General features: G+C 44.3%; 2 protein-coding genes across 2 annotated transcripts in view; one reads left to right on the forward strand and one right to left on the reverse strand.

Moving 5' to 3' along the window:
- Positions 1–11,869: 11,869 nt before the first annotated feature.
- Positions 11,870–15,800, forward strand: npas4a (neuronal PAS domain protein 4a; the record flags this gene model as incomplete). The annotated part of the gene is made up of 8 exons (XM_079268648.1): positions 11,870–12,044; positions 12,453–12,610; positions 12,712–12,814; positions 12,922–13,222; positions 13,360–13,469; positions 13,628–13,763; positions 13,886–15,651; positions 15,772–15,800. 8 exons carry the CDS (start codon positions 11,870–11,872, stop codon positions 15,798–15,800), a joined length of 2,778 nt encoding a protein of 925 aa, XP_079124774.1.
- Positions 15,801–19,677: 3,877 nt separating this feature from the next.
- The window catches only part of mrpl11 (mitochondrial ribosomal protein L11), a 33,146-nt gene continuing 30,966 nt past the window's right edge, over positions 19,678–21,857 (reverse strand). Inside the window, exons 5-6 of the mRNA XM_079268360.1 lie at positions 21,335–21,494; positions 19,678–19,920 (exon numbers count right to left, since the gene is read on the reverse strand). Of these exons, the coding sequence (XP_079124486.1) occupies positions 19,803–19,920; positions 21,335–21,494 (278 nt within the window). The 3' untranslated portion in view covers positions 19,678–19,802. The remainder of the gene's footprint in view (positions 19,921–21,334; positions 21,495–21,857) is intronic.

Below are 21,857 nucleotides of genomic sequence, written 5' to 3' on the forward strand. Positions count from 1 at the left end.
TTCTGCAGATGGCATGACACAGAGTTGTACTGGAAGTCAGTGGTGTACAAGGTGAACAGGAAGGGAGACAGAACAGTTCCCTGTGGGGCTCCAATATCACTGACCACCGTATCAGACAGCACACGGCCCAGTGGGACAAACTGTGGTCTGCCCGTGAGGTAGTCAGTGATCCAGGAGACGGTGGACGCGTTCACCCCCACCACCCGCAGCTTCTCACTCAGCAGCACTGGTTGGATGGTGTTAAATGCACTGGAGAAATGAAAGAAAGTGATTCTCACAGAGCCACCGGATCCATCCAGGTGCGACTGAGCTCGTTGCAGCAGGTAGATGACGGCGTCGTCCACCCCCACACGAGGCTGGTATGCAAATTGCAAAGGGTCCAGTGAGGATTTCACCTGCGGCCGGAGGCGGGCCAAGACCAGCCTCTCCAGCACCTTCATCACATGGGATGTGAGGGCAACTGGTCGGTAGTCATTGAGGCCAGATGGTGTCGTCTTCTTCGGTACAGGAAGCAGGCACGACGTCTTCCACAGCACCGGGACTTCCTCCTGCTTCAGGCTCAGGTTGAAGAGGTGTTGAAGGACATTAGACAGCTGGATGGCGCAGGTCTTCAGGACCCTGGGGCTGATGCCATCAGGTCCCGCAGACTTGCCTTGGTGGAGTCTCTCCAGCTGTCTTCTCACCTGGCCAGTCGTCACAGAGGGGGGGGGGGGGGGGGGTCATTATGTCCGTGGTGGCAGAGCCCTTTGAAGTGGAGAGCTCTGAGTCCATGCAGCTCACCAGAGGGGACAGACGGGGAGGTGTTTGGGAGGTGTGGCTTGACTTGCAAAATGATCTTTTAAAGTGACAAACATCAGACGTGTAATTCATGCCACAATTCAAATGGGATCAAAAAAGTCTTTGTCTGTTGTTGTTGATTGCTGTACATATTTAAAAATAAAATACAAAAAGGTCCCATGGGGGACACCGGAAGGGGAGGGACTTCACCTCTATACTTGTTGAGATATTTCAGTCTTGACCAAATTGGTGGAGCAACGTACGGACAACACCAGCACAGCTAACAGGATGAATATTGTCTTTCAGTTTTCTATGATTCAGAAATAAATCCTGTGGGATTTGTTATTTCTAATATGAACAGTCAGACCAGAAGTGACCTCCACATATCACACAGGAGCTTACATGTGTTATGCTCCATACATTCTCCCCCCTCTAATTCAACAGGAGTCATTTCTTGTTCGCTCTGGAAATAATTAGCTTACAAGTCTAATTACAGGTTCAACAGCTGGGCACGTTCATTACGTCGGGTCAGTCTAATCTCCTGTGAACACGCTGGGAATTTAGTGCAGTGAGCAGGTTATTGGGTCACACGTCAGTGATTAACAACAATGTAATTAAAGATATGACTGTGCAAGTGTGTGAGAGGATGACAGCGTGTACTCCGCAAGAAGCCCTCAAAACATCTTAGTCTGACTTAAAACGCATAAAACTTTGGCTGAGATACTGGATTACATGAGAGCCTTGGGTAGATTTATATCAGGCTTTAAGCTAGACCTGCTCTACCTTCAATTTCTTTACTCGTTGCGTAAATGTGGTTACCAAGAAACGACAATGTGTTGCTCTGGGTGTGTGGGTGTACAGCGGCAAAAGGGACCTATGCTGAAAAGACATTCAGCCCTGAGAAAAATAGTTTAAATAGCCTGAACTGAAAGTGAAAGGTATGGGAACAGAAAGCAGCAGAAGCTGGAGAGGAATTCTGTGAATCACAAAAACACAAACTGATGGTGAAAGAGCTTTTTGTGCTGTGACTTTTCAGCTGAAGAGAAGAAGGCAGTGGTGGAACAAGTATTCAGGTACTTTACTTATCATGAGGACCAATTATTTTATATTGTTACATTTTCATTTGAATGATATTTTTGAGTGATCATCACTAAAGATTTGAACATTGCCATCGTAGGTTTTGGGGTTCCTGTCAGCTTTATACTTTGTTAAATTGTCAAAATGAGACATCAGACTTATTTGTGAGTTTATACTGATGCAGGTCGGTTAAGGACAGTTTAAAATGTGCTTTTTAAACTAATGACATGTTTACCTCTTCATTCCTCCCGAGACCCCAGCTGTAAAATACGATTAAAGAAAATAGATATTTATACTGTATAACTGCGTTGTTGTCGACAGAACATTTTCTATAATACTTTCTGTCCCAAATCTCAAATACTCACCACTTCAATACTTCACATATATTTGTAATTGTTATTGTTATCTTACATACAGCAGTGAGAAAGTACACAAGTAAAAGTAAATAAGTATTATCAGCATATTGTACCAATGTGTGAAAAATATTAGTTGTGCAGCCGAAACATCTCTGTAATTTAGTGTTTTATTAACAAACCAATGCAACAATATCCAATAAAAGGTTACTTTCCTGGGGAAAAAAAGGCTGGTCTATAACCTGTTCATGGTTTCCAGCTTGTTGACACATATTTAGAGTCTTGTTTGCGTTTTAATGAATTTTTCGAGCGCTAGATGGAAAACAGGCTTCAAAGGGAATAAATGAACAAGCCACCAGCTGACAAGTAATTGACCTCATCCATTGAAGAATCAGCTCAGAATGAATGAATGAACCAGTAAATTACTAGGGACAGTGGGCCACATAGACTGGGAGAGGAAACTGTGATGGTAGGGGAGTCAGGTGATCGGTATCAAAACGCCGGGTCAATGGAGAAGTGTTTTGAGCGAGGACAGCGAGAGAAAAGAGGACAAATGGACAGAGTCCAAGAAAAGAACAAGGTACAAATATGGTTTATTGGCTGATGTGAAGCCCATTCAGCACATCTGCTCCTCCCTCGCTCTCATCAACCCACTCTCTGCTTTTGTTATGCAACACCTCGCTCTATCTGCTCGACTTGAACATATGCCTTGATGGTATACGTTGGAATTAAGCTCACGCCAAATGTAAAAATGTATCCAGGTATCAGGTCTGCGGTCTTTTGTCTCTGATCTGTGCTTGACCTTTCATCTGAAATCGAGGCGGAGAGTTAACCGAGGGGAGCGAGATGCACACGGAGAAGAACGGGGAGAGGAAAGGTAGAGAGGGAGTCTCAATGAAAGATCTGCTGCTGGGAGGTCTCTCGTGATGTAACGCATCTACATCACGTCGCCATGGCAACCCCGCATCAGCACCAACTCACTGTGGGGAGAAAGAGTCTGAGTCTGTGCTGGTATGTTACAGTAAAGTCTCTGCGTGTGTCCACAACAACAAGAAAGACACACGGTGTACAAATGACTCGATAAAAGAAACACATATTGTGTTTAAGAATGTGTGATTCTGAATATTAAATGTTGAATATATACTTGTTAAAGACAACAGGAGTTTTTCTTGTACTCAAATTTAAGAGCGATGCATGTTTTACCTTAAGAACTTCATCTTAACCTTGAGCATAGACACACATTCAATCTCATGCAGTATAATAAAGCCTCTCATGCGAACTCCGTCCTCAATAGAAATATCTCGGCTATTTACGGAGTTATTGTCACCATATTCTCCTGCGAGTCCAAGTATAATCGGAGGGACCTTGGGGAGACAGAGAACTCTGAACAGTAAAGACTACAAAGCTCGAGTGAAAACTTCTGCCCCCTGTTCTGTGCCCTGGCGGCTAAAAATAAACGGGATATTGAAAAGCGAAGAGAAAAGGCACAAGGCTACTGGCTCACAAAGCCACACCGATGGAAGGAGGCAGGGAGTGATGGATAAAGGCGGGAGGTGAGGAGCAGGAGAGTGGGTGGAGCTGTGTGTGTGGGTGTTTGTAAGGTTCATATTCACAGATTGCGTCTGTCGACGGATCCGTCAGGCTTAGAATCAGAGTCACATGTAGTCAGAAGGAGCTGGAGTGTGAGCTGAGCAGCGGATAACATGCATGTTCTACCACCACAAACATATTGTTGGCGCTATGATAACACATGTGAAATTGACTGAATTGTGCTAATTTGTTCTACATCCACAGCTTCATCTCACAGCTGCTGCTATTCAAATGTTGTTTTCTGAGTCTATGTAGAGACACAATTTGAGGTACGAACTAATGAATCTTTCATTTTCTACAACACATATCCTGTTCCTGGGTCACAAGAAACATTTAAAGGGTTTCCAAGATGACTAAAAGAAAGGAGAAAACAAAACAGAGAAAGCTCAGTTTTACTTCTTCTGGGCTCTAATACAGTTTTATGTTAATATTTCTTTGTTTTAGTTTAAGGGGTCACAAGTCAAGAAGGTTGGGATCCACTAAACCAGACTTACAAATTAATTTGACCCAAACGTCTCCAGAGTGTGTGAGGAGCACCCACAGGACCACCTGCTGTTAAGACATGCGGTTTTTTTTTATTTTTAATTTCTCAGTCCCAAACAGGTCCTGTAATCATCTGAAAGTCTGGAAAAAGACAGAAATGTTGGGGCATAATGACAATAACTGTATTTATAGAGCATTTTTCTTAACATGGAGGCCTAAAGACGTGTAACCGCAATGCAAAAGAACAGTTTCTTTCTATTGTCAACAAAGCAGACTGTGTGATGACATGAATTCATCCTTGTGGAGGTTTAGCTTCTACATACTTACAACAACAAAGCCTAGTTTTGAGAATGTGGATTATTGATTCATCTCCTTTTTAAAACTGATTTATTTGTTAATTGATGTAACAGGAGCAATCCCGATAAACACTGTCACATAGGCAGATGTAATGTTTATGTCAAGCTGAAACTAATTTACAGCCCCCTCACCGTGCCCAGCCTTCTAAATTCAGTATGAAAACAACCGAACAGTCTTTATGTGTGCATGTATTGTACATGACTGTGTATGCATTTACATTTACATGCAAGTGTGTGTATACATGTACTATACACGATAATCAATGTCCTTGCTCTAGCTTGTTTTAGGATGTGATCATTTAGATTAGGGCTGGGCGATATGTCGATATTATATCGCTGTCGTTATATGAGACTAGATATCTTCTTAGATTGTGGATATTGTAAAAATGTCGTCTTTTCCTGAAACCCTACAGCATGTTTACACTATCAATATCGAGGTATGTTCGCCCAGCCCGAATATTCGGATAAAACACATTAATGGCCATCTGTCTGCTTAGCAGTAAGTTCAGAGTCAGCTCCTCTCTCTCTCTCTGATGCAGGAGTGGGAGGTGTTGCTAGGCGACAGATTAGCTCCTTCCTTTCAAGAAGCAGAGCGCAGACCTCGACTCTCTGGGTGTAAAAATAAACAGAAAAAAAAGAAAAGACAGTCTTAGAGGGAAAAAAGGACAAGTATCTTTCACCTGTAGCATGACATCCACATGAGATCCCCCCCCCCCCACCCCACCCCCGCTCATCCGCTGCACTGTCCAGAAATAATTCACTTATATATATATCCCCATTTACATTTAAGATAAACACAAACTGTCCCTCATCGTCGGCAAAAGTGTTGACATTTTAGTATGATGGAGCTGCTGCAGAGACTGATGATCCCTCCGCTCTGTTCCCTGTGATGCGATGACTAAGGTTGTGGAGGAACATGCTGCTCGTCCCTCATCCGCAGCTGCAGTCTATGCCAACGGCCGAAGCTGTGAAAGTCACACCTGTTGGCGACTGTACGTGTGTGCAGAAAGAGCAAGAACACTCCTGCGCATTGCACATCTGCTCAGTGTGTGTGTGTGTGTGTGTGTGTGTAGCATAGTGACAAAGAGTAAGTGCTGGTGAATGAGTGTGTAATCGTGTGAAAATCTATATGAGTGAGAGAGAGAGAGAAGGCCAGTGAGAGATTGAATGAGCAAATTCTAGAGGTTGATCAAGGTAACGTGCCTGACTGAACATTTTGTGAGAAATATGGCAAATGAGTATAACTGAGAAATGAGTGAAGATTTAAGTGAGTGAGCAAATAATTCTGTGTCTGAGAGAGTTAGTGAATAAGTGAGTGAGAGAATGGATGTCATGGATGTCTCAGTGAGTGCTTGGCTTAATGTGCCTGGATGAGTGATTGTGCTTAACAGGGTTATAAGACTAAATGAGCCTCCATATGAATATTGAGGCAAACAGGAGTTTCTTGCACAAAGACGGCCCACTAATTGGATTCATTTGAGTCCATTTGCTGTCAGGGAGACGAGGTACTCATCCCTCCGACCCCTCGCTCATCCGCCTCTCAACAGTCACGTTCATCTCTGCCACCCACCTCCGATACCGACACAACCCTGTCTCATAATGGCAGGGATTATCATGACAACCGCAACAATGGCAGCGCTTGAGACAAGAGAGTGTGTGGGACACCGGGACAGCTTAAGCACCTACGAGACTGCTGGGTGGAAAATAACCAAAACAACTTTGAGTGTTTTTGTTCTGGGAGCGCCTGCATAAAGATTTCTGCTAATTTCGCCCAGAGAAAGTCTGCCAGCGCTGTTTGTTTTTTTATGGCAAACTCAGAAAACACAACAGCTCGAAGAAAGTGATGTGTGCTTCGTCACAAATCCAGCGCAAATGAGATTCACATGCAGAAGCAGACAAACAGGGAACCAGTATACTTAACACTGAAAACCATTGATCTGCTTGAGAACATTACTAATGTGGTTAGAGTGAAGAGGATGTATGCCACTGCGTTATTTACTGAATCAATGTGCATACATGGGTTTCATACGGTATTCATTTCATAAATTATTGTTTTATGTATTTGTGGAACTTTTGTTAGGAGATGAGTGTTAAATCACAGACAATCAAAATGATGGAGCACCTATATTTTACAACAGCACTTTAGTTTCCCTGGCTTCTAAAAGTCAGGGGATCGTGAAAATGATTTACTTCATTAATTTATTTTATTTAATCGTTATTTTTTCAGGATAATCCCACTGAGATTTTGAATCTATTTCAAAGGGTAAAAGATGACAGCAAGACGTTAAAAAAACTCTATAAAAAGGGTTAGGGTTGAAGAAAATTCCCATTAAAGAGAAGACAAAACAAACCAGCAAATTGCATCAATCAAAGAATATTCATTCCGTGTTATGTAAAGTACATATCCGTTATGTTTTACCTCCTCTTGAGAATTGTAATGCACCTAATTGTTGTTTAAGCCAAGAAGCTGCAGCACATATTAGTCTAAATTAGCAGCACAATTACAAACAGAGACTCCACAGTGTTGGCATATCACGCCGGTGCACTGGTTCCTGTCAAATTCAGGATTGAATATAAAATAATAGCAATTACTTTTAAGGCACTACAGAAATTTGGCCTCTCGGGTTGATCAGCATATCATACTTTTTTGAACAATGTATATAAATAAAGTTGTACTGACTTACTAATTACTGCATAAAGGTAAAACTGAAGGGACAAAAAGGTAACGTTACAATAATAACAAACGACCGCCACTTCACAACCCGAAGCATCTCATGTTAAAATCTGTAGGACAAAATGAACAAACAACAAAGCAAGAAAGAACGTACTGATAGAGATGATGAGTGTGACACATACAATGAGAAACGGGGTTTGTTTCCTCTCGTGCATCCTTGTGTCCAAGATCCAAATGAACATCATCAAGGTAAGTGTTAAGCAGTTGGGCTTTGGTAATTAAGTGTTGGGATTTCCTACATTCAGCGAACCATTTTTGGCAGCTTTAATGCTCGTTAAGAAAATATGTCTTTTCCAAAATGACCTTAAGAGCGGAGACCTGAGAGCAACACGGTGGCAACAGCACTCAGCACATGTGATTGAGAGTCTTGCTTTAAAATGTCAGTGATAATAAACATGTGGTTTAATAAATTAAACAAATCATGGACAAACAATGACATGGTCCTTATGAAGAGAGATACAATCTAAATAATTAACTGTCAAATTAATTTGTGGTCGGTGGTGAAAGACTACAAGGTCCAACACGAGATGAAAGTATTTTAGAGGCCAGTCCTTTAAAAAATAACCCTTGTTTTTGTGCTTGAAGATTGTTTTCTGTCATTTATTACTCTAATGATGGCCAATATGAGACAAGACCACGGACTTGCTTAATGATGCAGCAGACTTAAATGTCTTATTTGCTCAATTTAATGTTTTTTTTTCTACATTAACAAGAACGCTGGAATAGTTATGTTGCTAATGACACCGAGATGCAGAGGACCATATTTAGTGCAGCTTGTGGAGAACAGTTTGTTTCCTTGTGGCAGCTGAAGAAAAAGAAACTTGAAGGTTTGGTGAAGGGCCAAATGGTTTTGAGAAGAAGGAACTCAGGGCGATGGAAATGCTGTAATGCAGTCTGAGGTAGCTGCTGAGGAAAATGTCAAAACCGAACACATCATATATATTTATGATCAACGAGAACACATTGCCAATGACAACCAGTTACAAAACGCTGCAGGTTTGTCACAGGGAGCGCTCACTTAAACTAGGCTGTTAAAGTTGGAGTGTTTGTGAGATGAGGGTCACAACTTACAACTCTTTTCATTGTTAATTCATCAAACTATTTTATTGATTAGTTGATTGCTTGTTCAAGAAAATAGTGTAAAATGTGAGCGCAAAGGAGTGTAGGGAGGAGAGAGTCTGTAACCATCACTGTACAAAAGAGTGATTTAAGAAAGAGAGAGATTATCACATGTTTATTATTAGCATATTATCAATATTCCATTCCAACAGTTATTGCCAATACCGGGATATAGCTACACCCCTACTCCACCTGCATTTTTGTGGTTTTATTCATTTAAAAAAATGATTCTGAAAATTGTCCAACATCAAAATTCACGATGTCTCAAACTTTTACTCTCATTTTTCCAGTTTGGCATTAAGGACACTCGCTCACCTGAACTGTTCATCACGTCCAGAAGGAGGAATAACATCTGGATGATCTTTGACACCAAACTCATGCAACATCTAAGATGCATCTGAAACAAAGAGCATGACTCAACTTTAGTCCTTTCAGGGTTGGATTTTAAAAAAAAGCAAAAGATGTTCACAACCTCTGTCCAATTATGTCTTCTGTGGGTGAACTGCCCTAATGAATGAGTGTGACACTGCATCCAGAATAGCCAAAAGGAGAACCGATGTCATTGTCATGACTATGGTCCCCACTCTAGCAACAGACTGGTGTGTGATGTATTTCTATCTGCTCTGGAGGCGCAGCTCGCCCATGTGATGTGCAGAGATGACAAACTCCCATCTCTCATTTCTACGGCTTCAACAGCTGGAGTGAAGCTTATTTAAACTGTGGTCAGGTCTAAGGGTCATTGTTAGTGGAAATATAGTCAATCAATAAGTATAAGAGGAAGCAGAGTCGGCTGAGTCATCCAATATAAATATGAGACAAAAACAAACCTAAAAGGAGAAGAAACACACACAGGGACTGAAACAAGTAAAGCTGAAACAAGAAGCTGGATGATTCATCAAAGAGCTATATTCTGCAAATTAAAAACTTTCAAAGAAGAACACTGGGACAAAGTAATGCTCATCTTATTGACTCTACATTCGTCTTTATTCATCTAAGTACCGGTAGATATTAGATCGGGTTTTGTATTCTTTTCGAAATAAATTGCCTAGGATGAACACAGAGACACATGTTATCACCATACATTGCATTGACTTATCATTTCCCTGAAGACTTACCCAAATCCTACGATGTGGGGACTTGCATTGTGTGGAGTTTCAACAGATGAATATCCCTACAACATGAGTAATGCCCATTCTCTCTCACTCACTCACTCACTCACACACACACACACACACACACACACACACACACACACACACACACACACACACACACACACACACACACACACACACACACACACACACACACACACACACACACACACACACACACACACACACACACACAGATTGTAGATCACCTTGTGAGTATGGGAAACAGACAGAACATGCTCTCCACTTAGTTTTCAATGGAACATATTTGCCACCACGCCTCTCATCTCTTCACACAAAATAATTCAAGAAACGGTGTAACAAATGTATGTGTGTGTGTGTGTGTGTGTGTGTGTGTGTGTGTGTGTGCGTGTGCTCGGCTGTGTGAAGGACACACTCAGATCTATTTTGGGGGGCTAAAAGTGAACTCTCCTCATCTATAAATAGGACGATCGGAGCGGGATGCGGGGGCGCGCCTCTCATTCCCTGTGTCGGTCACCGGTGAGACCTATTTTTAGAAACAGCACGGCTAACCTCACGTGAGACTGGCGACTGGTTTGCAGCTTGCGAAATACCGGCTGCTATTTGCGCGCGCCACAAATTATTCATGAATTCCATTCATCAAAATGACTTCACTTTCATTGAGCTTTTTCAAGATCGTCCTTGGAAGTTTTAAACAGGAACACAACAAAGCGCAGACTCACGCATTAACGTCATTTGCTAAGCGGTTAAAAGGGAGAACTATAATAAGATTGTTGCTGATGTTTGATGGTCGAAGATGATCTTTGAGCGTCATATAGCCACCGGTGTGTGTGGTCTGATTGTTTCATATGGTCCATGTTTTTCTGTTTGATATCAAAAGAACAAAATCGAGAGCGAATTATTGTTGGTTAATTCTCGCCTGTTCATTGTAATATCCGAATCTGAATAACTTTAGTGAAGTCCATCTCAATGAAGATGCATCTCTGACGTGTATCACACAGTGCACATACAATAAAAACATATAGCGTTTCACTCTATATTGAGAACATCTTTTTACAAAATGCCAAAGATTGCCTCTTGACAGGAATGAAAATATGACAATGCAGTACATTCTGGAAGTCCGCAGCATCCATGTCTAACAGTCGAGAAAATGGAGGCAAATGCTGTGTGTGTTTATCTGCATCGCTGCTTTCAGCTGCTCAGGAATGATCTCCATTCATAAAAGGCGACGGAGAAACGGAGCGATGTGAAAACAGCCTCAGCATCCATGTCCGCCTCCTGGAACAGCAGCTCGGTGACTAAAGATGTTGTCGCCAGCTCTGCATCATCAATCTATGTTTGAAATGTTAACAGTAAATGTGGTCGAAGTGAAATGATTGATACCTGACAAGCACCTGCCGTGTTTACCGACATGGTCTCGGCAAACAGGCGGTGACGAGTAGCCTACACCTCAAGTGCCAGACACATAAACACAGAGACCTCGTTCGTATGCAACACAGTCTTTCCACCCCTTCCCTCCCTCCTTCCCTTGCACCCCCCTCTCCTCCGGTGACTCCGCTTCCGTTTTACGCTTGCTCCGCCCCTTACTCGGTTTTGTCCAAATCGGGCTTTTTGCGTCGCCGGAGCTCCCGATTTCAGCCCGACGTCATCACCGAGTAGATGGAAGCGCTGACGTCGAGGCAGTGTCACCGAGAGGAGAGGGCACGGGAGAGGGAGGGGGAGAGTTCCACCATTGCTTACACTGATATAAGACACATCTATCCCCCTCGCCCCCCCCCCCTTCTTATCCACCCCCCTCCCTCCGTTTTACGTCGGTGTCAGTGCGTTGGGAGCCCCCTACTCCGGTGGAGTCCCAAGCTATATAAGTAACCGACGAGCAGAGTCCCTCAACCAGATTTACGGGTTCCGGTCAGTGCGAGAGAGGGCTACCACAGCCGCGGATTCACCTGCACTCCGAGAGGGGGGACAGACATCCAGCATCCGAGCTGGACGCTGTGGCGGAGCGAAAGCAGACTGAGACGGGACAGGAGAAGGTTTTAATACCTTTCTCTGGAAAACAAGCTGAGATGAAAGTCCAATAACACGCCTCAGAGCTTTTCCACTGTTACAACCTGTCTCTTAAATCATCTCGGAGACAGGACACCCCGACTCCAGCCGAGGCACCGCGTTGAACAACACTCCGCTCTCAACTCTCCAACTCACATCTGGAGGAATTTCGATAGTTCACCGCAACAACCAGCCACCATGTACCGCTCAACCAAAGGAGCATCCAAGGCTCGACGGGACCAGATCAACGTCGAGATCCGGAACCTGAAGGACTTGTTGCACATATCCGATGCAGATAAAGCGCGGCTCTCATACCTGCACATCATGTCACTTGCCTGCATGTACACCAGGAAATCCGTCTTCTTCACTGAAGGTAAGAATGAATTTACTCTGAATAAAACGACCTGTTGATGACCGTGCTGCATAGAAAGCCTGCAATCTCTCACAGTGGCGGAATCAACAAGTGTTTTAGTGGCACCGCAGGCAATTGACTTGATATAAGCCTCATTTTCAGATAAACTGTAGATACGTGGGTCATTAATTAATCGCAAATAATTGATGTAGAAGCTCATGCATGTGTTTTAACAACAGTTTGTCGCTGCCCGTGGTGCTGAAATGATTTAGCGCCATAAATAGAGCAGCGCCGCTGTCCAGGGTGCTGAAACACACCGCGGCCACTGTTTTGTTATTGCGGGGATCAGACATGTTGTGTTCATTCTTAACATCCTCAGGTTTATTAACAAATGTCTGCTCTGTCACACATTTTTGTTTCCCTCTCTAGGAGCGGGAAGTAGTCTTGATGAGAGCGCGAACGTTCTGTCTTTCCAAGAACTGTCGGAGTTGATGCAGGCGATGCCGGGGTTTCTGATGCTGCTGACTGGGGAAGGGAAGCTGCTGTACCTGTCAGACAGCGTCTCCGAGCACCTCGGACACTCCATGGTGAGTCTACACGGAACCAATTCATTTGTAGTTTGGTATGAATATCGAAGCGCTACCTTGGGCTTCATAACTAACGTTTCTGTTTGTATTTTTTTCTCCAGGTGGATCTTGTGGCACAGGGGGACAGCGTGTATGATATCATCGACGCCTCAGACCACTACACCATGAGGAGCAACCTGTCACCCTCCACGTCACCTGAGATGGGTAAGACAAACATTAAAGTTTTATTTATTTTTTCTCTAAATCTAATGCGAACTGATTGCCGAATATGATTTGCATTAATAAACCTCCTCTCATCTCCTCCTCCATAGACCGTCTCTTCCGCTGTCATTTCAACACCTCCAAGTCAGTGCGGAGGCAGAGTGCTGGGAACAAGCTGGTTCTGATCCGAGCTCGCAGCATCTCTCCCGTCTCTCCCACCGGGTCCTACTGGACATCCAACCCCGTCTGGGTGTGTTTCTGCTCCCCTCTGGAGCCCCACCCATCCCGCTCCAACCCCGGGGCAGAGGGGGAGTCAACCTCCACCCCTCCCCTAGCTGAGACCAACCTGTTCCTGGCCTGCTTCCACTCCCAGCATGCCCGGGACATGAGGCTGCAGACCGCTCAGGACAGGTGAGCTCACACAAATAACAGATCCTCACCTCCACCTGTTGCTTTAATATTTCCTGGCATGTTAATCTGTTTATAAGATAACGATATGGGTGAAAAAAAAAAAGTCCTAACACATCACCACCCACTCTCTCCTACAGTGTGAGCGCCTATCTCGGCTTTGATGTGACAGCTTTACGCTCCTGCTCCTGGTACAGCCTCCTCCACCCACAGGATCTGTCACATGCCTCCGCTCAGCACCGCAGCCTATGTAAGTGTACTCTTCACATACCTACCAGTTACAACCATCCCTGCCCACACAATTACACACACATCGTGCCCACTGGCATCCACACAGTGGAAAAACACTATGATGATTAATAGGATTACAAACCGATGCCAACTTGTGCTGTGACTGTTGTTCAACAGTGAGAGAAGGAGGAGAGGGCAGAGCTGAAATGGTGGTGCGTGTGCAAACTCAGGACCAGTCGTGGGTTTGGCTCTACATGGTGCTTCAGCTGCAACCTGGAGAAATTCCCATCAGCAGCAACAACTACATCATCAGGTATTTACCGCTTTTTAAAAACAACACCACTCACCAATTAGGAGACAAAACATTGATGAAAACAGGCAAAAACACAATCCTCACTCACCGTTTCTCCTCTGTTTCTTCTTCTTCTCTCTCAGTGAGTCTGAGGCCTGGTCAGTGCGTCAGCAGCTCAGCTCTGAACAGACCCAGCTAACCCTGGTTCTGAGCGGTGGTGCCTCTCAGCAGGAGGGTCTGGGCCTCCAGTCTCCAGACACCCTGTCCAGTCCAGACCAGGTATTCACCCCAGGCAGCAGCGGCCTGTCAGCCCAGTCCTTTGACTTCAGCACTGCTGGTTGCAGCGTGGGCTCCTCTGATGAACCTGGGAGTTCTGCCGCTGAGGCCATGCAGCTGGAGGGTGACCCTCGTTCCAGTATCTCCTCTCTGGAGGAAGAAAGCTTCTTCCAGCAGCATCCTGCTGAAAGTCCCTCAGCTGCCTCCTCCCCCACTCCAGTCACTGTTGAAACAGTAGCAGACTTAGACTTTTTAACCCAGAACATTCTCCTGCCGCCGTCCTTCCAGCTCAACCCTGCACTGCCATCTCTCCCCCTTCCTCTTCCCCCGATCCCCACCTCGCAAGATCAGCAGACCAAAGAGTTTGTGTGCACGCCACCCTACACTCCCCATGTTGCCGGGGGTAGCTTCCCATTCGGTGAACCCCTCTTCAGCTTCGACCTCTCTGGCACTACCACTCCACCCCCCGCTGCTACAACAGCCACCTCCACCACCTCAATGGCCCCTGCAGCTTCCTCCTCAGCCCCACCAACTACCACCTCCAGCCCCTCTCCCCCCAACACCATGTCCACCAAGCTCGCCCTCCAGCTAACTACTCCATCCACTGACTTCCTCTTCTCTGGCGAGCACGGCGGTGGTGCCCTTTATGAGAAACTGCCCCCCACACCTGACAGCCCCGGAGACGGCGACTGCACAGTGATGACCCTGCCCGAGGTTCGGGGTCCGCTGTATGTAGATGTACCCCTCCATTGTCCCCCTGAGGGCCTCCTCACCCCTGAGGCGTCACCCGGTAAACAGCCCTGCCTCTCCTTCTTCTCCATGGAGAGAGAGAGGGAGAAGGAAAGAGCAGAAATCTCCCTCTTAGCTCAGCACATCAGCTCACTTGCAGAGGGATTCTACCTGGATCCACTCTTGTCCAAGCTCTCTCCTCCCTCTATGTCACCCTCATCCTCCCCTCCCTCCCCCTTCCTGTCTCCCGTCATAGAAACTGCTGATCTTGGTTCAGTCCATATGCTTAGGGAGTTTTATCCCATTAAAGCATGGAGAGGTCTGGACATTCCAATGTTCCTCGATGACGATGAATCTCTGTTTGAAGAGATCATCCTAGAAAACCTCCTCCAAGACAACTTCCTTCCTCCTCAGTCCCCCTGCCTCTCCCCACCCTCCCCCTCCACCTCCCATCCCTCCAGCCCAATATCTCCTCAAACCCCAGTGTGCTGGCGCCAACCCTCCCAGTTTGAGGGAGTGGGCCACTTCTGTAGCGTCCATTCGGCGCAATGTAACCCCATGGCTGGGTGCGGGGCGACTGCGGCTGCTGAGGCCGGGGTAATGGCGGAAGGGGAGGGGCTAGCGGAGGAAGCAATGGAGATCGAGATGGTGTCATCTCCTGTGTCCTCTTGCTCCTCCATCCCAGCTTCCCCTCCCCTCATCCTCACTGCCTCCCCCAGCCCCGCCACCTCCACGCCCATCGTCTCGCCCACGCCTGCTGTATCTTGCAATCAGTCCCTCCTGGAGGAGCTGGCTGTCCTGGAACCCATGTTTGGGGCAGGTGCCTCGATCGCCCCTGGCTTAGGGCAACAACCTGAGTTGTATCAACTCCAATGTCATCCATCATCACAGTGCTTCCACAAAGGTAAGAATCTGCCTCCGTCTCTTTTTGTTCATCTTAGTCTTGATAAATGAGACAAAAACCTGTTTCTGAAAATACACCACTAACGGCCTCTTTCTCTGTTTCCCTTATTTTGTCTTTCAGATGGGAGTGGAAGTGTTCCTCCGTTCTAAAATAAGTCTGTGACTTACTTCATTAAGTATGGCATATTGTCATATTTTGTGGAGCCCCTTTTACTGAAAAGTAAAAAATGATTAAGTGTATAAATATACATAATGTATATACAACTTAAGGACTTTAACTCCTACATGTCTCCTGAGAACAAAGATTGGCTTTATATTTTTGTTCAGTCATTAATCTGTATAAAACTGGTTCACCATTTACATGACGATTCAAGCACATGGACTCATAACTGACTTGGTTTTGAGTCCATGTGGTGTCTTCTCAGCTTCTCTATAACACGAGCTTCAGGTGATCAAACAGAGAAACTTCTCTGAACTTGTAAGCGCTGTTTAACTTCCAGATGCGCATTTGTATTCACTCGTAGTGAAAAATCTGTTGTGAACAAAACAAAAAAAAAAAAGAACATTTCTTGCTATTTCAACAGAGAGATGAATTATAACACTTTTGCCTGACATGCAGCAACGCAAACCCAAACCTCAAATGTGTTGGAAGTCAAATGTTTACAAATTGTTTACATCCTTAGAGACGACCACTATCGGTCCATAAAAATACGTTCATGCTTAGAACTCCTCGATCCGATCTTCAGAGCCAATACAGCTCTGATTTGATAGCACTCTTCCTCACAGCCGCAGAGGCAACATCAGAACTCATAAATAGTAATCAACTTTAATCCAGACACTTTGAGCTTTGAGTTTGCGGCTTCAAACCTTTAACATTTCATATTTATCTCTCCATCTAAACTTTTGTGTATCAATGTGATGTGCAAACAAAAAGGAAAACACGTGAAGAGATGCTGGCATGTGAAGAACTCGAGGACGTTGAAGGCGTCCATTGCTTTACGAGATGAAACACCAAACAAGAAATTGTCTGGAAGTCTGGAAGCTCTGATCATGCCACAGATCCACTGCTACGCTGTACTGTACATTAGACTCTGAATGTGGGCTCTTCAGGTCCCTGCTGGCCCGACGGCAGAAGGCTGGATATTGTTGCAGCATCAATATTTGCAATGCTGGCAGCTTATAGCGGCTCCTGTGTGCCTGAAACGGGCCTGACCTGCTGAACTCTGAACTCTTTACCACGTCCATTCAACATGGACATTTACATCGTTGCTCCACTGGAGTGCGGTGTAGCGAGGCACAATTGACTATGTGAATGAGCGATTCTTCTTTTTTGAGAGGGGTTAGAATACAAAAGTTTTGTTTTAAAAAATGAAAATAGGGATGGGGTGCTATTTCTATTCGGTTACCAAGCGACACGGGTTGAGAATGGTACTATTCCCATGGTGTCGACATGCTCACGTAGAGTTGTCTACGGTCAAGTAAAGGATTGATTCCTACGTTCTAGCTATTGAAGGCTAAGTTAATATACACGTGTAAAATTACTATATTGTATGTGTGATATTTGAAAACAATGTTCTTGCATATGCATTATGTCTGTGGATATAGGCATATGTTCTTTTCAGAAAGGTTGTACACATTTGTACATTTGTATGAAACAGGTATTGGTCTGTAAGAAAGAGATTTTTATTGCATAAGATTGAATATATTCTAAACATCTTACTTACTGCAGAATGGACATTGTGGATCAGTGTTCTATTGTGTTGCTTATAAGTGTATTTGATTGTCATACAAATGCATTTATAATAAAAGTGCACTTAATGCGGCTGATGCATTTGTGTCGTCATAGTCAAGCCCCCTTGTTCCTCCGTCAGCCTCATCATCATCATCATCCCTGCCTCTTTTCCTCCCTCCCATACACTCTCCTCCATTTCTTCCCCTGGAGCGTGTTTCGCTCAGCAACAGCACTGACGCACACACATGACGAGACAGAATGAGCCACTATCTGACTCAGACTGACGCACACTCTTGGCATCGAGGCTTTTGCGTGCGCAAAGGCACACACGGTGGGCCTCCCACTTATGATGATGCGCACACACACACACAATAGTTGGCATGTGACCCCCTCCGCCGTCAGCCCTCTTTACAAATCACAGCAGCCCACATTCGCTCGATGTACCTGCGACTCTATCAGCGCTCAGTGTGGTGTAAGACTCCATATATAGGCATTCCTGCTCTGACTAAAACAGCCTCCCATCTATTCTCAGCCTCCATTCAGAAGGATCAGGGAGGGCTGGAGAGAGAGGGGAGACAAAGAAGGAGCAAGAGGAGGCTAAAATTAGAGGTACAGTAAAGAGGGATGAGGGACCAACCGATGCTGTCGCCATAGGATGGAGAAGTGAATATAATAAAATACATGGATAACCCATTTCCTGTACATCACAATAGCTAAAAGATAGAAGATGCGCTTCATGGATCTGTTTTTGACATATTTCATCACCTGTAACACATGACATAATACAGAATTCATAACACGCACGGAGGCAAAGCTCTAAACATTATACTGGTCTTCTGCAAGCAAACATTTTGTTCCATCTTCTGCTGCAGTGTCTATGATGGAGTGAAGATGAGCGGTGGAGGAAGAGCTGCTCAGCTGACTGACGCTATCTTCTGGCAAAGACAAGTATTGCACCAGAGAGCAGCGTAGCGAGTGAAGTGTAGGAGGCCACGTTAGGAAAAGGGGGATGGTCAGTGTCATACTTCACCCTCCCTGGACCAAGTCATATTACAGGTGTAATACATGACACTCTTTAAAGCCAACATAAAGGTAGTCCATGTCGGGCTGGGTGATATGGTTACGATCATTGGAATATAAAAGTCTGATTTCAAACACTACTCACATGCTCAGTGTGATTGGTTGGGGAAATTGCTCTTCCTGTTCACAGTGGCCTTAATTCCCTCTTTGTATTTCCTCAGACTGCGTTTCCTGACAGAGCTGTGGAGGAACAGCAGCAATACAAATATGGACATTTTTGCTTTTATCTTGAAACTTTAGACACCTATGGCCGAGTGTTCCCGAGGACACTTCAAGAGGAGCCGGGAAGCGATTAATAGAGGACACCTTCTGAGGCACAGTCGCCCCAGACTCTACTGCTGGAAGAATCCCAATTTCAGCTGAACTTTAAAAGTTTGCACAGAATGAGGAACACATTTCTTCACAGTCTGTATATAGAGGGCACAATCACAGCCACCAGTAAGACTTTGAATGAACATACAGGCATGAGAGTATTGTTTTCAAATCGATTTGAAAAAATGTGAACCTTTAATATCAATATTTTCTGATATATCAATATATATCAAACAGATGCAGGAAAACGCATACAATAGTCTGACGCTCCAGACAATGAACTGAGTTGTTCTTTAAGGCTGCAACTAATAATTACTTTCAATCAATTAGTCTTCTGTTTGATCAATGGTAATTGTTTTATTTAAAATCAGTGAATCGTGAAAAATCTGCATTCGTTTAATAATCATGCATTACACGGAACCGAAACCTTTATGTGTGTATATTAAAAAGTTCAGTGTTTCATAACTCAAAACATGTTTATGATTACTTTGCTTAAAATGATCTCAGACAACATGCTCCATCACCTCACTTGAAGTCCATATGATCTCTGCAATAATTCACGTGATGAACACTTCAGATCACAGATTGAAGAGCGGCGTGTGACTGTGAAGTGTACAAGGAACCATCGGCACAGCCTGCCAAGAAACCAAAGCGCTCCGAGAAGTGTTAATAATAGAGAACATCAAAGAGACGAAACACACAAACGCTTCCAAGACTGAGGAACAACAGTTTCATTAGCTCAGAGGAAATGAAACGCTCGGGGTGATAAATGTTTTCAAAACTTTTGTTGCCAAAATATAGCCGATGCTAAATAATTTAAATAATTCTAAAATACTGACGCCAAACAATTACCTGTAAATAAATATCTAAATATCAGATGTGAATAAGGACACAGAAAAACAATTCACACAGCTACTGTTTATTAACTGACACACACAACATTAACAGTGTTTGTGTGTGACTGTAAGTCACATAGAGAGTCAATAGAAACAGGAATGGAGGGAACATATTACAAATGTTGCAGGTTTTCATTTCTTTTTAGTCAACGAAGCTTCAGCTTCAGCGGCGGCAGCAGCTTCCACCACATCAGCTTTCAACTTCTCCTCCCTCTGCTCCAAGAAGAGTTTGTACTCATCAGCTGAGAGACTGAAGAGGAGGAGAGAGGAAGAGAGCGAGGGGGAGAAAAATAAAAGGAGAAATTATATTCAGTTACCCCAAACTCTGACTCCAGGATCATCTAACCTGCTGGCAAAAGGTTAAGAGTCATTTCGTAGTTAATTAAAATGGATGAAAAACACCACATCAAGATATTTACAATGGAGATGGTGATATTTATTAGTGTACATTTCGACTTCTTGTATCTTTAAATCCTTCAGATATCTGTAACTTTAACTTTAGTTTTTGTTATTTCTGGACTCAGCAGTGTTCAACACCTTTCCAGGGAGAAATCCATTGTACAACAGGCAGAGATACCAATTTCTCCACACGACAGTACTTTCAATCAATCACAAAGCACTGCAGCCTCAAGACATGTCGAGTTTAAAGCAAGGGGGAGAAAAGGATTCTGGGTAATGTACAATATCATTAAGAAGAAGAAATAGATGGGACAGATTGAGGGGGTGCGACTGTGAGAGAATACTGAACTCAAACAGCGCACGCAATAAATAATAAATATCTGGAAGTGAACACAGGTGGATGTTGAGATGTAAAGCCTCTCATGTGGACAACAGTAAGTCGGTCGAGGTGTGGAGGGAGTTCACATCTGGAAAATATAAAGTATTCTGATGGAAAAGCAAGATGTGCAATCTTTGTGAAGCTTATAGCATTCAGTCTCAAAAACATACTGCACACCGATTGTACACAGTATGTACGATATACTGTGTCCTAGTATGTCGTTTGTGTAGTTAGTGCATCTAAAAAGTCAACATGGTGAACAGTTTTATATTCACAGGATATAATGCAACATGCACCGATGCGCTTCAGTTTAACTGTGAAAAATCAACACAAATAGACGCCTGAATCATTTCCCATGCATGGGTTTAGTGGTTCATTTCATAAAGCTGTTTTGCCACCAGCGTAATGAAATGAACCACAGCTGCTTTTCAGATGAAAAGGTCTCAGAACAGAATCAGGAGTACAAACATACATATGTTGGGGACATTACAATGCCTTTTTTCTGCAGGGCCAGTTGAAATGCATTTGACTGTACAGTGAACTGTAGGTGTTCATGTTCTTGTGGCCGCTGAGGTCCTTTACTGTTATCTTGTCAGACCTCTAGTGGCCGTTAGGAGGCATAGCAGCATCTACACGTGACACTGCCTGCTGCTTCTTCTTTGTAACTCTGCAAAATGATGTGTGAAGCTTTATGTTCCCGTGTGTCCTTGTTCATTTCAAGAACTTAATACAGAATAACAACAATCTACTTGGATCTACCAACAGGTCCAGGACAGGACCGGCCTCTGACGGCATTGATTGCATGCACACCGGTCCAGTTTATGGTAATTGAGGCAAACACAGTGAAATTATTAAAAAGTGCACCGAGCACAGATCCAGGACTTACTCGTTGACAATCTTGATGCCAAGCGAACGCGCCGAGCCGATGATGCATTTGACGACGGTCTCCAGGGAGGCGTTCCTCATTTTGAAGCACTCGTCCAGAGCTTTCACCTGCGCAATCTCATACACCGCCCGCACCGACACCATCCCCGCGGTCTCATGGCCTACACACACAGACACACACACACACACACGAGATTTCAGATCATGAATAAAAAAAGACATAAAATGTTTGGTACAAAACAGGACAAAATGGTGTGTATGTGTGTGTGTTGGTGACGGCGAAGAGGTGATGTTAGGACTTCATAAGACTGGAGATAGCTTCACAGCTTTGAGCATAAAAGAGGGCCATCCATAATTCTCTTTTCCTACCACACCACCTTCGCTACTTCCTTCCTCTGCTGCAGTTTGCCCGCATGTCATGAATATAACATCAATCGCAGTAAAGCTCAAAAGCGAGCCGAGGCAGAGACGCGAGTCCGTCACAGGATGGACTCGGCGGGGGGAAGATTGGAGCGAGAGCAGAC

The sequence above is a fragment of the Melanostigma gelatinosum genome (genome assembly GCF_949748355.1).
Source record: "Melanostigma gelatinosum genome assembly, chromosome: 5".
Classification (NCBI taxonomy): domain Eukaryota; kingdom Metazoa; phylum Chordata; class Actinopteri; order Perciformes; family Zoarcidae; genus Melanostigma; species Melanostigma gelatinosum.